General features: G+C 42.4%; 1 protein-coding gene across 6 annotated transcripts in view; it reads left to right on the forward strand.

Moving 5' to 3' along the window:
• The first annotated feature begins 4,344 nt into the window (after window positions 1-4,344).
• LOC106613798 (transducin-like enhancer protein 1) overlaps window positions 4,345-16,893 on the forward strand; it is a 39,443-nt gene continuing 26,894 nt past the window's right edge. For 3 of the 6 annotated variants that reach the window (XM_014216418.3, XM_082956814.1, XM_082956817.1), the window contains exon 1: window positions 4,345-4,930. In XM_014216418.3, coding sequence (XP_014071893.1) covers window positions 4,907-4,930 — 24 coding nt within the window. In that variant the 5' untranslated portion in view covers window positions 4,345-4,906. The remainder of the gene's footprint in view (window positions 4,931-16,893) is intronic. The other 3 variants (XM_082956815.1, XM_082956818.1, XM_082956816.1) reach the window with 2 other exon arrangements.

Genomic DNA, 16,893 nt, shown 5'->3' on the forward strand with positions numbered 1-16,893 from the left:
TAGGTTGTTTTTGGTTGAGCAATGCCTTCTGTTTGTGTTCGCATCAACAAAGAACAATGAACAAGTATATTTAAAAAGCCAACATTCTATCACTCTTACATACCATTAGACTTTATGTAACTAAGTCATTGATGCGGATGTGGTTTACTGTTTCAATTGGTAGTGTAGTATGTACGTACAGTACAGCATCATACTGCATCAGGAATGTGAGGGACTGTTGAGTGGGGATTGCAACATGAAAGGAGAGCAGTGGAATTCCTAAGATCCCAGATACACATGCCTGCGGGTGTTAATGTGCCCGAGTCTGTGTCAGGTGTGTGTGTGTTTTGTGAGTTTGTGTGTGTTTTGTGTTAATGAGTGCATGAACGTGTGTGTGTGTGTGGTGTGTGTGTGTGTGTGTGTGTGTGTGTGTGTGTGTGTGTGGCTACTGATGTGGGTAATTACCCCTTCTTTCCCCCCAGAGGTCAGGAGGAGAGAGAGGAGGGGGGATGGGAGGGATGGAGGGAATGGCAGGAGGGGGGCAGGTTCCCAGGGGAGGAGAGACCGATAAATCACTGTGCTGTCTCTGTGCTGACACCAGGCTTGTCTGCTGGGGGGAGACTCACAACAACACTGTGGCCTTGTCTCTCTGTCACTCACCCCCATGCTGGGCAGGAGCCATCCCCATGCTGCCCTAATATAGGAGAGGGAGGGGTGGTGGGCATTGGGTACCCAGCACCCATTGGTTCAATATGATATCTCATTTTATAATTTGTATTAATTTGAGAGAGATGTACAAAAACAGACTAGTTCGATGTTGAAAACATGATATGAGCTTTTACATTTAACCTTTATTTAACTGTGAGCTACAGATGCAGTCAAATATATTGGTACCCTTGCATAATTCACTATTTCTTCTAAAATAAGTTGAAATTTAAAAAACTGTTGGTGTTTACACCTGTATTTGTTTTTATTTACAACTGCACAGGACAAACTATAATTCAATCAAAACACTTCAAAGTAAAAAATCACCTGGACTAAATTATAAATCATTTGAAATAATTTGGTTGGAGGCAATGATTCCCGTTTACTGTGTAATTTATCTAAACTGTGGCAAGTTGCATGTGCCTACAGGGTAAAATGGTCATTCATCCATTTGAAAATAAAAAGCAGAACATTCTGCTCCATTGCAGTCCATTGTGAAGTGCAAGGGTGCCAATATATTTCACAGCATCTGTAGGTCATTTTATGTGTGTTTTTGCAGACAAAAAACTGGTTGTTGCATCTTCACAATTCCTCAAACACAACCACTCCCTCTTGGTGTTCTTTTGGCTGCTGATATTTGTAGTTTAGTAGTAGTTTGCCTTGCTTTTAATGTTGAGTACAAACCCTGCCAAATGCAGTTTTACAAGGATGCTGCAGGCAGTTTCTATTGCTTGAAGACAGGTGTGTGTGTGTGTGTGTGTGTGTGTGTGTGTGTGTGTGTGTGTGTGTGTGTGTGTGTGTGTGTGTGTGTGTGTGTGTGTGTGTGTGTGTGTGTGTGTGTGTGTGTGTGTGTGTGTGTGTGTTTAATATCAAAACAGTGCAGTTGAGTTGATTGTATAGCCCGTATCTTTTCAACAGGACATTTTCCTAAAAACAAAAGAGCTTCTTCCATAACGATGGTGTGGTGACTGAGGACTGAGGACATGTGAAAGGAGGAGTGTGCTTTAGTGACCACAGTGCACTGGGACCTGCAGGCCTCAATCAGACCCCAGTCAGTATCATCCCTCCCTGGGCTGACCTGCCAATAGCAATAATGTATGTCCTTCACTTATCACATTCTATCATCTATTATTATGCCTCCCCCAGAACGAAACAACTACCTATACACGCTGTTGCCCGTCCTACCCACTCACCTCCTACATGAAGCATCTCCAAGCAGCAGCCTGCAATACATTGCATTCCTCATGACTTTTTTTCTAATAAATGTGATCCTAGACCCTGGGAGGGAGACCAACAAGCTGCATTAAAATTCATGGGGGAAAAAATTGCAATAAAATATCTCTCTCCCACCCTCCCTCTCTTTCTCTCCCTTTTTCACTCTCTTTTTTTCTACCAGCCTTGCACACTCTCTTTCATTCAATCTCTAACTCTCCCACTGGCTCGTCTTTCTTAGCATCCCCCCTGCTGTCCTTCATCCCTAATTCTCTCTCTCTCTCTCTCTCTCTCTCTCTCTCTCTCTCTCTCTCTCTCTCTCTCTCTCTCTCTCTCTCTCTCTCTCTCTCTCTCTCTCTCTCTCTCTCTCTCTCTCTCTCTCTCTCTCTCTCTCTCTCTCTCTTTCTGTATTTTCCACCTCTGGCAGGTTGTGATTTCCACTGTCAGAAAATTGCTTTTTCAATATCTGTCTCTCTAATTATGAGGCCTGCTAAAGGGGTCCTGCCACCAGAATACCAATAAATGTCTCTAGGATTTTTCCTCTTTTAAAGAATAGTTTTGAAGGAACAAACAATGCACAGTGAAATCTTATAATGTAAGATTAAAATCTGTTTAAATTTCTTAGGCCTATGAAAGCTTATCAGTATACAGGCTATAGGTCTCCTGCTGTAGCCATTCACTAAACCCTAAACCTCAACTAAATCTTGTAATAAATCATGTGGAAATTGAGCAAGTTGAGGTGACTAAAACTGCTTGGAGTAACCCTGGATTGTAAACTGTCATGGTGAAAACACGTTGATACAACAGTAGCTAAGATGGGGAGAAGTCTGTCCATAATAAAGCGCTGCTCTGCCTTTTTAACAACACTATCAACAAGGCAGGTCCTACAGGCTCTAGTTTTGTCACATCTGGACTACTGTTCAGTTGTGTGGTCAGGTGCCACAAAGAGGGACCTCGGAAAATTACAATTGGCTCAGAACAGGGCAGCACGGCTGGCCCTTAAATGTACACGGAGTACTAGCATTAATAATATGCATGTAAATCTCTCATGGCTCAAAGTGGAGGACAGATTAACTTCATCACTACTTGTTTTTGTAAGAAGTGTTGACATGCTGAATGCACCGAGGTGTCTGTTTAAACTACTAGCACACAGCTCGGACACCTATGCATACCCCACAAGACATGCCACCAAAGGTCTCTTCACAATCCTCAAGACAAGAACATACTATGGGAGGCACACAGTACTACATAGAGCCATGGCTATGTGGAATTCTATTCCACATCAGGTAACTGATGCAAGCAGTAGAATCATATTTTAAAAAACAGATAAAAATACACAGGGACTGTGAAGAGACAAACACACAGGCACAGACACACATATCCATGATAAGACACGCACTCTACACAGAAGTACACATAGATTTTGTATTGTAGATATGTGATAGCAGAGTAGTGGCCTGAGGTAACACACTTAATGTGTCGTGAAAAGTGTTATGAAATGTAATGTCATGTAATATTTTGAATTGTATATAACTGCCTTAATGTTGCTTTAAGCCAAGATGAGTAGCTGCTTCCTTTCAATACCTTTGTTTGTGAGGTGGAATGCTCTTTACTTATGTTCATTGTTTATTTGAGATGTCCATAAATGAACATGACCTAGATCTTGAATATAATATTCTCATAGGGGCTGCCAACCTTTTTTTTTCTATTCAGCGTGAATACAAATATAGATATATTATGCAACATTAAAGATTTGTGCAACGACAGACGATTTGTGGGAGAGGAAATAAGGTATTTGAATACTGTAGGTCTACCCAACAACTCTGCTTTATTCATCACTATCACTTCTAATACTCTAAAGGGTTAAATTGTCCTCTCAGCCGTTTCTGTGTACTTGATTGACGTTTGGAGCACTATGATGGCAGAATCCTCCAATCAACAAACGGTCAGTGTACCCACGTGGGTATTCTCAATACTCATTGGTTACTTGCATCAGTGTTGATTGTGGATGTGTCGAGCCCCACGTGGAGATTTTATTCAATCATTGAACAATTCCATTGCACCCCCTCTTTCTATTGAACATTTTACAGGTACTGTATATAAAATAATAGCATTGTTAATATAGGAGTCTCAAATTACCCAAAAATACAATACAAAGGGGGGTTCAATTATATGGCTACACGAATTAACAGATTTGAGAAAATTATGATGAGAAAATTAACAAGGATGTTTATTTTACTAATATCATTCGACTATTTATACAAGAGCACTGGTCAGAAATGGTTTAGCTCTAAAAAAAAAAACAGTTTTGGCCTTAAAATGTTTAGGATTCATCTGTCATTAGACTAGGTAGACTTGATGCTGTTCATAAATAAGGAAAGAAAGGCTAAACCTTGGATCCAGTCGTAGGCTGGCTTGATCAACAGGATAGAAATATTCCCCCTTATCATTCTGTCTCAACAAATGTTTCTCTCTCAAGAAAACAACTCATAGCTATGTCCCATTGAAGATCAGGCGAGGATCAGAAAAGGAGGGAGTGAGGGAAGCAAAGCGAAAGGAGTAGGCTAGTATAGAGCAACCAACGAGACAAAAGAGACTGCATTGAATGTGGTGGTTTCCGTCTCGGAAGCCACATAATATAGCCACATTTTCTCTTTATTCTAGACGGTGAGAATACACCGGGGAGGGGACCATTTACTTGAAGAGAAGGTGAAATTCTACTCTTTCGAAGTGCGTAGTCACGAGGACTCTAAACATCTAGTCGTGGACCGGGTGCATCTTTACTACATCGAGTGTTCTTTTTCTGTGGGTTGGAGATCGACCAGAACAAAGGGAGTCTTGAGCAAGGAGTGAGTGAGTGAGCAAGCCGAGACCCATTAGTCATTACCGCCTCTGAAACCAGGCCAAATGCGTCTCTGAAATCGACAATATACAGTTTTCTCAATTTTTGTCCGAATATTTTTGCCAATAAGAGGAAGAAGATTTAAAAAAGCATCAATCGGCGCCCAAAATGTTTCCTCAAAATCGACCCCCGGTAAGTAGGCTAATATTAACATGTAACATTCGGTAATTGCTTTCTTCCAGCTATTCTATAAAGCCACAGCGATCCAGAAATTCTTATTAAACCCTTATTTGTCTATTGAAGAGAGTTTATTTGAAAACAGTGAATCAACTTGAGTAAGAATGCATACAGAGGTGCCGTGCCATAAACTTACTACATGAGGGATTGTTACATTGTATCTCTTTGTCATTGTGTCCATGCTATTTGTATCCGGAATTCCTTTGTGGGCATGTTTGTCAAAAAGTAACACATGCTGCAGTATTGTAAACCCTTAGTCAATCTACGTTTAACATTTGAAAGATGGGGGGTGTAAACTGAATCCGACATAGGTCAAATATGGGTCTGTTATTATCTACACTAAGCAGAGGGGATTTATTCTGTCAGAATTTGGCAATTCTCAAAACAAGCATTTTGTGAACCTCCTTGTGTGCGAATTCTGGTCTCCTGTTCTTGGTATTAACTTTCAAGTGTCAAATTAGACCATTCTACCACGAGTTATCCCAAAAGCTATACCGTACTTGTCTAGGTTTGTTTGTCCTTTCCACACTCAGCAATCTATTTGAGAGGTGAGTCAGCTATAGGCTTGGGCTATTGACACTTACTAATGACCTACCCCAGTAAAGTGTCACGCATTGTTTTCAAGAATTAGTTTTTCTCTCTTGCATTCATCTCATTGCTGATGTATTTGCTTTTGATTGTTTGATTTGAACACAAGTATCTGGCAGTCTATAAATGAGGCCTGGACACCCATTATTAGGAACTGCAATCTGAATTGACTTTGAATTGTTAACTAAATATTTGTGCTATAAACTCAGCCCATGTCACATTGTGTAAAATAGTGTTTTAGATGTACCAGTTCTGTGGAATCAATACAAAATGTCAACAGGCAGGAGGGCAAAAACACTGTACATGCCATTCATATAAAGTAGCCTATCAAAAAAAGCTCCTATTTGAAAACCGAGTAACCCTTGTCCCTCCCTCATGCAACCATATACTCCACCCTGAGGGAAAGTGCTTTCACATTCATGTGCTCCTAGGGATGGAGATTAAGCTGCTAAGTATGACACCATGGTCAATGGTCAGAGGCAAGGTGAAGGGCAGAGGTTGATGGGGCACCATTGTCCTTAGAACACATGTAGGCTGTGGCTAGGACCCGACATTATCAGGGGAAGTTCTTACCTTTTCCCTTAACACCATTTCTAATCAATGAAACCTTGTACGTTTGATAGTAGTTGAAGTGGGTTCAAATGAATTCTACAAGTCATTTTGATTGGAACTCTTTTCCGCTGCCTCCTGAAAGGAAATTGTACCTCTCCAGATTCTGTTTTCTCTCCATACCATGCCCATAGTACCCTAACAGAACAGATCTACACAGACCTTGTGTTTCCCCCAGCCCAGCCAGCTGTGCAGCTGACTGACTAGAGGGAGAGAACTCAACAGAACGTGGGGCTGTGGTTCCAATCCCTTTCATCCACCAACTCCGCAGTCCACAATACATCCCCCGGGAAGCTAGCTACCAACCACAGCTCAAATGTATGGTTATGCATCCTGGAGGGGGAGAGAAAGCATGCGTTCGGTTTCAGTTCAACCACAACAGACTTGAAACACTGTGAAAGCTTGTCGCTCCAAAGTCATTGGCTTCCATTAAGGCCTGTTTTGGAAGTCCCAGGGAAACTATATAGTCATTTTATGGATGATTGTTTCTCGAGTTTCTTGTTATGTGGAACGCATGGTAGTGGGTGTATTTCGCTACACCCGCAATAACATCTGCTAAATATGTGTATGTGACCAGTACAATGTGATTTGATGACGTGACAGAATATATAGCCTGAAATGTGCATTCGGTCTTGTCGTTTTTAAAAAACGTCTCAAAACCATCTTTTGTCTGAGGGAAGCCATGAATGAAGTTCAATTGATCTTTAGGTAAACACCTGAGATGCAGAAGTCTGAAACATTCTTCCTCATTTGGTTACATAGCAGTGAGCCATTGATTTGATAACCTTCGCTGTGGTGGGCAGACTGCTTAGTGTAGTCTGACACTGGTGACCAGCTCCGCCTTGCAGTTCCTGGAAATCAGCATAATGTGGACTAGTAGTAGAGTTATCAGCACTGCTGTCCTCAATGCTTAGCATCCAGTTCCCTTTAGGTCAGATCACTTAATGAAACACAGCTAGGTCAATGCTCCACTACATAGGTCAGGCTGTAGAGTGTAGATGATCTACCATCACACCTAATGATTAAGAGACCTGTCACTCAGTCACAGGAGAGGAAATCTGGCCTCCTGAGGATTTGAAATCTAAAAAACCATCTTCACCTCCACCAGCTTCGAAGCTCCCTAATAGTGCTTTGGGGCATTTCCATGTAAAATGACCCATGAGCACCAGGGCATGTCCATGTAAAAGGACCCATGAGCACCAACTTGTGAAGTTCATAGGAGCACATACAGTTGGTGTCAAATGAAAGCTGAGTATATTGTTGGGAAAAGTGTATATATACCCTTTTCAACCATTTTCCATCCCCAAAAATGTCATGAGCATTGCTTTGATTTCTGCTCAAACAGATGGAAAAGGGGTCTTAGAAAAAACACATGGGGCCGATGAGAAAAAAACTTAAGGTGTTAGAAATGTTGTAGTGAAGACCACTATCAACAATTTTTATATTTAGCTTTGCACAAATTATTTGCCTTGTGTAAGTTTTAAGAAATATTGCCTGGTGTAAAGTCATTCTGTTACCAAAAAAACTTGTGTATTTATTTTACCAAAAGGTAACGTGTAGTATGTAAAGAAAGAAAATAAGTGAGCCTCCACCCCCAACCTTCCACCCCATTCCCCCAACCCCACCCATCCAACATGTCTCCATCCATTCCCCCAACCCCACCCATCCAACATGTCTCCATCCATTCCCCCAACCCCACCCATCCAACATGTCTCTATCCATTCCCCCAACCCCACCCATCCAACATGTCTCTATCCATTCCCCCAACCCCACCCATCCAACATGTCTCTATCCATTCCCCCAACCCCACCCATCCAACATGTCTCCATCCATTCCCCCAACCCCACCCATCCAACATGTTTCCATCCATTCCCCCAACCCCACCCATCCAACATGTTTCCATCCATTCCCCCAACCCCACCCATCCAACATGTCTCTATCCATTCCCCCAACCCCACCCATCCAACATGTCTCTATCCATTCCCCCAACCCCACCCATCCAACATGTCTCTATCCATTCCCCCAACCCCACCCATCCAACATGTCTCTATCCATTCCCCCAACCCCACCCATCCAACATGTCTCTATCCATTCCCCCAACCCCACCCATCCAACATGTCTCCATCCATTCCACCAACCCCACCCATCCAACATGTCTCCATCCAATCCCCCCAACCAGGAAAACCATGTTTTTCACCCCTTCTTATCCTCCCTAGCAACTAGGGTTGCTTGTCCGCCACACCTCCCCCTGTACTGTACTGAACTTTACTCTATTGTACTGAACTCTATAACAATAGCTTTTTTTTGCAAAAGAAAATGTTTCTCAAGCAAGAATTTCACTAGGACTGTCTGGGAGTGGTCTGAGTGGGGAGGGGAAAACTAGCTGTTATTGCCAGATAGGTTTGGAACTCTTTGTTATTGGTCTATTGACCATTTATAAACTGGGAGGTTCGAGCCCTGAATGCTGATTGGCTGACAGCTGTGGCATATCAGACCGTATACCACAGTATGACAAAATATTTATTTTTACTGCTCTAATTATGTTGGTAACCAGTTTATAATAGCAATAAGGCACCTCGGGGATGTGATATATGGCCAATATACCACGGCTAAGGGCTGTGTCCAGGCGTTGCATCGTGCGTAAATAAAAGCCCTTAGCCATGGTATATTGGCCATATACCACAGCTCCTTGGGTCTTATTGCTTAAATGTACCACCTGGTGATGTCACCAGGCAAGCTGAAACTCCCGCCCATACAAACCTGCTGTGTAGATTCTATTTTCAAACAGCAACTATCAGAAAATAAAAATTAGCAAATTCTTTCACACTTTTACATTGTTGGTTTCATCAGCTGTTGTAAAATATTTAACAAAACACAGGAAAACAGCATTTTGACTGCAAGGGGGCTTGTGTTTGGAAATTTTATTTGGAAATATTTAAAAGTAGTCATTGTGTGTTGAGTTGTATGGTTTGTTTAACTTTGCAATCTATGGTTTTACAAGTGAAATATTGGAGTCATTCTGTTATCGTGGCATTGCACTTCATAATCAGTCTTTATGTACATGTATCCCCCCCCCCCCCCCCCCCCCTCATCCTCTGAGGTCCAGTAAATATGCCAGCAGGCTCTTGGAGTTCTGTTGGCCCAGTCAGCAGATCCTCCTGCTTTCCCATCAGGCCCTGATTGATCTAGGACTCCCACTGGGCTGATTCTGGAAGGATCCGCTTCAGCAGGGCTGGGCTGGGGAGGGAAGGGCTGAGAGGAAAGGGCTGTGGAAAGCACAGAGGCAGGCAGAAGGACAGAGGGAGGGATGCCTCGCCCCCACAGACCCAGCGTGAGTGCGGCACTTCCTGTAACCCAGCTTGCTTTAGCTCTTTATTTCCAGTGTTGTCCTTGAGAGGAGCTCAGCTATCGATTAGACGGCCGCCTGCCTGCCAGTCACAGCCAACAATTATCCTGCACGAGAGAGAAAGGGCAATGGAAAGGTTTCTGGGCTAGGTTTACACCAGTTCTGGAAGTGTGGAGTTTAAGTCTGGGCCATGGAAGGAACAAACAGGCTGTGGGTGGGCTACCTAATGAAGGAAGGCACCTACAGCAATTTACACAGCTGACAACCAAACTGTTCTGCAGCGCTAATGAACTATGACAGCAGGGAAATTTGAATAACGAGATTTCAGGAGGCGAGAGAAGGGGGGGGGAAAGAGAAGAAGAAGAAGAAAGATGTGTGGCGCTAATGAAACGGGTGCCTAGCAGCCCTCCCCTACCTGAGAGAAGAAGTGATAGAGATTACTGGGGCATTTCTCTCACTCACTCACGTCGACAGCAGAGCAGAGAGATGCTGGAGGTTGGGATCAATTGTGAGTGTGCGCGCTTATGTGTCACTCTGCCAGTGAGGTGCTTTAAAATGCAAATAACTGGTTTGTTGTTGACAATCATATTTGAATAATTTGATATGAGGCTTGAACTTCAAACGCGTTCTGCGAGGACAATAAATTGCCATGTTTCACGGTTGTTATGTTTAGTCCCTCGGGGACGCTTGAGTGGTGGGGGGTGGGGGGCTGCTTCCCTGCTATGGTTCTCAGCTGGTGGACTGGGTTAGGTTAGGTCTTTCATGCCTTCCTTCCCACTACTGTGTCCCCAGAGACAGACAGGCAGGCAGGCAGTGGTCCAGCAGAATGGGAGCATGGTGGGTGTTTACTCGTAATGATCTGCTCTGTGGGAAAGCACAGTGTAATTAGCAGGCTGGTTCATTGGCTAGACTGGTTTACAGTTCCTCTGCTGTAGGAGAGTGGGTGGAAGACTGCTGTGCTTAATATAGGACAGACAGGAAGGCTTGCTTCTTTACTTCAGTCACCTTATGTGGAATCATCAGGAAGAATACTTATAATATAGTCAAGCTACTACCTGGCTACCTATGAGGCCAAGGTAATACCCCTAATTAATTACCCAAAACTGTCATTCTTTCAGCCACATTGTGTGTTTACTACCACGTTTACATCCACAGTTTTTATGCACGTAAAGTCATACCGTATCACGCCGGCTGTGATGGAAACAGGAAGTTTCGGTACAATTTTACAAATGCGGACAGACAATTTGTTCGTTCGAAATGGTGGGATCTTTTTTTGTCCAACGAATTATGCGCTGGAAATGCCTTCATGTGTAAATATTGACATAATAACAGTGGTGGAAAAAGTACCCAATTGTCATACTTGAGTAAAAGTAAAGATACCTTAATTGAAAATGACTCAAGTGAAAGTCACTCAGTAAAATACTACTTGAGTAAAAGTCTAAAAGTATTTTGTTTTAAATATACGTAAGTATCAAAAGTAAATGTAATTGCTAAAATATACTTAAGTATCAAAAGTAAAAGTACAAATTTCAAATTCCTCATATTAAGCAATCCAGAATCCATCGTTATTATTTTTTTTACTGATAGCCAGGGGGCAAACTCCAAACTAAGCATGTGTGTTTAATGAGTCCGCCAGATCAGAGGCAGTAGGGATGACCAGTCTGGTTCTCTTGGTAAGTGTGTAAATTGGACCATTTTCCTATCCTGCTAAGTTTTCAAAATGTAACAAGTACTTTTGGGTGTCAGGGGAAACTGTATGGAGTAAAAAATACATTATTTTCTTTAGGAATGTAGTGTATCTGATTTTAAGTACCTTGGCATCATACTTGATTCCAATCTCCTTTTTAAAAAGCAGATGAAAAAGGTAACTCAAATAACCAAATTCAACCTAGCTAATTTCCAATTATTAACGAAATTGTTTGACTACAGAGGTAGCAAATCTACTTCAAATATATGATACTCCCCCACTTAACATATTGCTTGACTAGTTGGGCCCAAGTTTGCTGTACAACTTAAAACCCATTCAGTCTGTGTACAAACAGGCTCTCAAAGTGCTTGATAGGAAGCCCAATAGCCATCATCACTGTTACTTCCTCAGAAAGATCTTGAATACACTGACGCATGTCTTGTATTCAAGATCCTAAAGGGCCTAGCTCCCCTCCACTTAGTACATTTGTTAAACTGAAAACCCATACCCATGGCAGCAGATCCACAAGGTCTGCCATGAGAGGTGACCGACTAAAGGTGCTTTTCCTTAAGGGAACTATACAATCTGCTTTCTCTGAGAGCTTCCCATGTCTAGAACGCACTGCCATCAGACACGCACAACTGCACCGCCTATCACACCTTTACAAAAAACACAAAGACATGGCTAAAGGCCAATCAGACTTGTGAACATAATCCCTAGCTGTGTATTGCCGCTTTCCACATCTGTTGTCTGTAGCTTGTGAGGTGTGGAAACACTTCGTTGCTTTTATGTATTTTGTTTTGTTGCTTTTTGTGATATTACTCTGCCTACATGCTACGTGTTGCTTGTCCTATGTTGTTCTGTCTGCATGCTACGTGTTGCTTGTCCTATGTTGCTCTGCATGTGCTCACTGCTCATTGGGACTGAGGTTGAAATTTAGCCAGCTGGCTAAAACTGGCACTTTTACTGAAACGTTGATTAATGTCCCTGTAAAAATAAACTCAAATCAACTCAAGTAAAAGTTTTCAAAAATATATAAATACCCCCCAAAAAACAACTAAGAAGTACTTTAAAGTATTTTTACTTAAGTACTTTACAACACTGCATAATAACCATTGTTGTTTTGCTATGTTTTTGGGGAAGAACATTGTTTGCATCCATGAGGTAGCTAGCTTTTTTTTATGACCAGCACTGTAGGTGCGCGAGACAACTTTACCAGCATCATAGCATACGTATCAATGAATCATTGTGACACATGAAATACAAGTGATAGACTATGCAACAACAAAAAAATTACGACCGCGTTAAATTATGTGATGTGCAGTCGTATTCAGGTCCTGATTGGTCAACAAGATTATTTGACACGTTAAATAGTCATTTTTTTGACACGCAAAGACAAACGGCATTCCATAGAAATCCTGGTTGAGAATGAAACGACTGAAAAAATGAACAATGAAAAAGCACAGCAAGTAAGTGAAAGAAATAGGTTTTGATTATGTTTTACTTGTAATGGGGACATGCGTAAATGCCAGCAAAATAAAGTTTTGGTCAGTGTGATGTGTGTGTGTAACCTTTTATTTAACTAGGCAAGTCGGTTAAGAACAAATTCTTATTTACAATGACGGCCTACCCATGCCAAACCTGGACAACGCTGGGCCAATTGTGCGTCGCCCAATGGGACTCCCAATCACGGCTGGATGTGATACAGCCTGGATTCGAACCAGGGACTGTAGTGACACCTCTTGCACTGAGATGCAGTGTCTTAACACACACACGGACGCAGCAGTTTAACTATTTAACTTTACTAGAATGCTTAAAAGGCCGCTAAAATTCTGTTCTAAAATTTGGAGTCATTGCAAATTAATTTGTGCCACTTGTGTTGCCAACCTGGAGCTTGCGAATGGATTTAATAAATAGCCTGTAACCTCAGTTTGTTGTTGTAGCCTTGTTATTGCACAATTATTAATGGGTATGTTTGGTTAATGAAACTGGAAGTTATCGATTGTGATCATGGTCACAGTTCTATTGTATTGCAGATCAGCTGTTATAATGCATTAGATTGACAGTCAGTCAGATTAGGCTACAGGTAAAAAGAACCACTGGCTGCTGTTGACAAGCAGAGGCCTATTCAGTTCATATCCATATTATTCATATTTGATTCAGTGATTGAAATTACGACCCCATTCTCGGTAGCCTATTCCAGCAGGCTATTGGGCAACAGAAGCACTGCTTACCATGAAAATCGCATCGCTATTCATGTTGAATGTCAATTAGAAGTAAGCAAGCTGCTGAATCGTTCATCTTACATCTTGCCTAGGCTACTGTGTGTAGGTTATCTGAAATGAGATGTAGGCCTAAGGGGCTATAGGCTACCTGCATCTAGCTTACTAAACCATGGCAAAGTTGAATTACAATCATAAACCCAGTGTTTAGTCAGTAGGCCTATGCCTATTGAAATGACATGTCAATCTCCCAAACAGGCCATTTATAACAGGTTATAGTTGTAACTTTGGAACATAATAAAGGCACAGTTGCCAGAAAATAGTCTAACATTTGTTTTTTTAAAGTTTAATAAGGGCAAATTATTTTATTTTGTGACATTCAAATTTGTTTTAGTCACATTTAGCTCGCAATAATTATTTTGATGTAAAACCGAATTTCGCATCTTAGGTCGTTAAAGTTAAATCGAGGTTCCTTCTTAATTCGGTCGATAATGTTACAGAAAAAGGGTTTATTGGCTAACTGTGGCAACTCCTCTCTTGCGGCAAAAGTTTTTGGGGGGGCTAATTTTCAGACCTTGTGGGCGAGTTTGAGTAGTCAACCCTGCATGCAGGGAATGCCACACAGTTCCATAGCGAGTGTGTGTGTGTGTCCTTTGTGTGTTGTGTGTTTCTCTGCGCATGTGTGTGCCTGCATGGTGTCTTTTTTTCTATGTGCATGTCTCCCTCACTGTGTGTGTGTGTGTGTGTGTGTGTGTGTGTTTGCATGGTGTCTTTTTTTCTATGTGCATGTCTCCCTCACTGTGTGTGTGTGTGTGTGTGTGTGTGTGTGTGTGTGTGCGCGTTAGCAAGTAGGCCATTTTAATAGCAGCCAGACTCTCTATATGAAGCATCAGTAGTTTTCAGCAGGCTGTGTTTGCTGCCCTGCCAGCCTAGCTCCAGTCCAGCGCAGTCCTTCCTGGCTGGGAATCATGTCAACCCGGATGGCCCTGTTGGGCTTCCTCCTGCCTATTTAAAGGCCCATTGTAGACAATTTAGGCTTGATTTAGAGCCATTACGGTCCCGAGATGCCTCCACCTCCCCTCTCTTCCATTCCACCTCTTCACTCCTCCTTCCCATCACTCTACCTTTCCCAGCCTGGGCCTGATTTAATTACTACATTATTGATTTATATAATTTAAGTATCATACACCTACCGTTGCCCAGCCCACATGGGTTTACAAGACACTACTGAACAAAATAAAATTTTGCAAATTCTGCCCATACAATTGACTTGCTGAGCTTGACCAGGGCAGATTACTAGGGGACTCGGGGGAAGGAGGTGGCTGATCAGATGGCAGCCTGACTCTGCCTATGGCTTCTTTACAGGGATGGTGCCCTTTAGCCTCTGGATCTGAACTGTACTGCTCTTCCTGGCAGGATGGAAAGCACATGGCTGTTTTTGAGCTCGGCACACTCCCTGCCTTCCTATAAGGACAAACAGGACCAGTTGGAGTAATCAGAGGGATTGTATTGTACTGGAGAATAAATGTAGAGTTGAAGAGATCACTGTCTCTATCTGTTTGCCTGCCTCCCTGGCTGGGTTGGTGATTGAGTAATCCCATGGTGGCCAGGTCTACAGTGTGACCTCTGACATCACACACTAAACCAGAGCAGCTGACCAGCGAGGTAGAGGGGTCAGAGTCATCTGACTGACCGCTAATGAAGGGTCAGCTCTGCGCCGCAGCGCTCCACTCTTTCATGTTGTTTCCATGAGGGGCCACAGGGGTCTGCTGAGTGCCTGCATGTATCTACTCTGACATTGGCCTGAATCATAACAGGCCCTGTGCTTAGGAGCCAGAATGGCTGATGTTACCAGAAGCCAAGGCAGAAGTTTCCTGTCTTAATACATTTCCCCCATCGCTGAACGTAACTACACTCCACTACTGGGTCAGCCTCGATCCCACACTCCCCATTTCTGTCTGAGGGAGGCTTTCTGCACCTGTTCTTTGGAGCACTACACACTGAGGTGAAAAGCAAAAAAAAAGGGAGAGAGGAAGATGGGGAGTTAGAGGGAGAGAAGGGCAGTATTCTCCCTTCCCTCTCTCTCCTCCTTCCACAAAATGGCCTTGGTGCTCTTGTTCCTGAGGCTCCTTTCTCTGGCCTGTGAAGAGTAATTGGGGGGTGTGTGTGAAAGTGAACGAGAGACTGCGTGTGTGTGTGTGTGCCCCTGACTGTGCTCTGAAAGGGAGGATCTGGCCAGCAGATTGAGTTGGATTGCAGGCAGGCAGGCAGGGGAGAGGAGCTTGTTAGAGGCTGAACAATGAGCAACCCCTCTCCTGAACCTCAGTGTACCAGCTCTGTTTTGTTCTCCCCACCAGGCTTAGCACTGCTCCTCTCCTCACCCCCTCTCCCACATACCCTCACAGACATGGCCTCTCTCTGTCACTCCCGCACGCACGTACATGTACGCTTATACAGTGGGGTCAGAAATGATTGACAATTGTTAAAGATGAGCAAAAATGACTCATAAATAATTCAAATACTGAGCTTTATTGTATGCACAGAAAATTGGGAAATTATTTATCTAATACAATTGCTCAGAGATAGATTTTGTTTAACAAGTAATGTGTTTTTTTCCTCAAAGGTACAGGTCAAAAATGTTAACACCTCTGTTTTCAATACCTTGCAAAACCTCACCTTGTGAGGATAATCAAATGGCCACCGGACTATTACATTGACCCCCTCCATTTGTTTTGTACACTGCTGCTACTCGCTGTTTATTATCTATGCAGTCACTTCACCCCTACCTACATGTACAAATTACCTCAACTAACCTGTACCCCTGCACAATGAATCCGTACCGGTACCCCCTCTATATAGCCTCGTTATTGTTACTTTATATTATATATTTATTTAGTAAATATTTTCTTCTTCTTGAACTGCACTGTTGGTTAAGTACTTGTAAGTTAGCATTTCACGGTAAGGTCTACACTTGTTTTTATTTGGAGCATGTTATTTGGAGTAGTTTTCGGTTTGTTCTTTTTTCGGACATTAAATGCACTATGCATTATGTGGGTTGAATGCTGTAACAACACAGAATAAAACAATTACTAGAAGTCCCATCATGGTAGTAACTGCCCATTACTTCTTATCACTTATTAACCATCATTTATTCACATTACTTTAATAAAATATTTGTGTATATTTCTTTTTTTTAATGACTTATGTAATTCCACGTCATCTCATCACTATAGAACTGCTGTCTGGAAAAATCACTATTTTAGTAGTTCGTCAAAGTATATAAGGCAGAGTTTTATGTCTGCCGAAGACCAACTATCAATCACTCGTACTTTCAGGTAGAGAAAGCCCTGCAATGCAACTCTCACACGTTCTATCTTGGTCAATGAGGTCTCAGTGTCTGCTCCACACAGACCAAGACCAGGCTAGTATGGATTATGGTCATTGTAGTTGGTGTAGCATTGAAAAT

This window comes from Salmo salar, chromosome 10, assembly GCF_965601325.2.
Source record: "Salmo salar chromosome 10, fSalSal1, whole genome shotgun sequence".
NCBI lineage: Eukaryota > Metazoa > Chordata > Actinopteri > Salmoniformes > Salmonidae > Salmo > Salmo salar.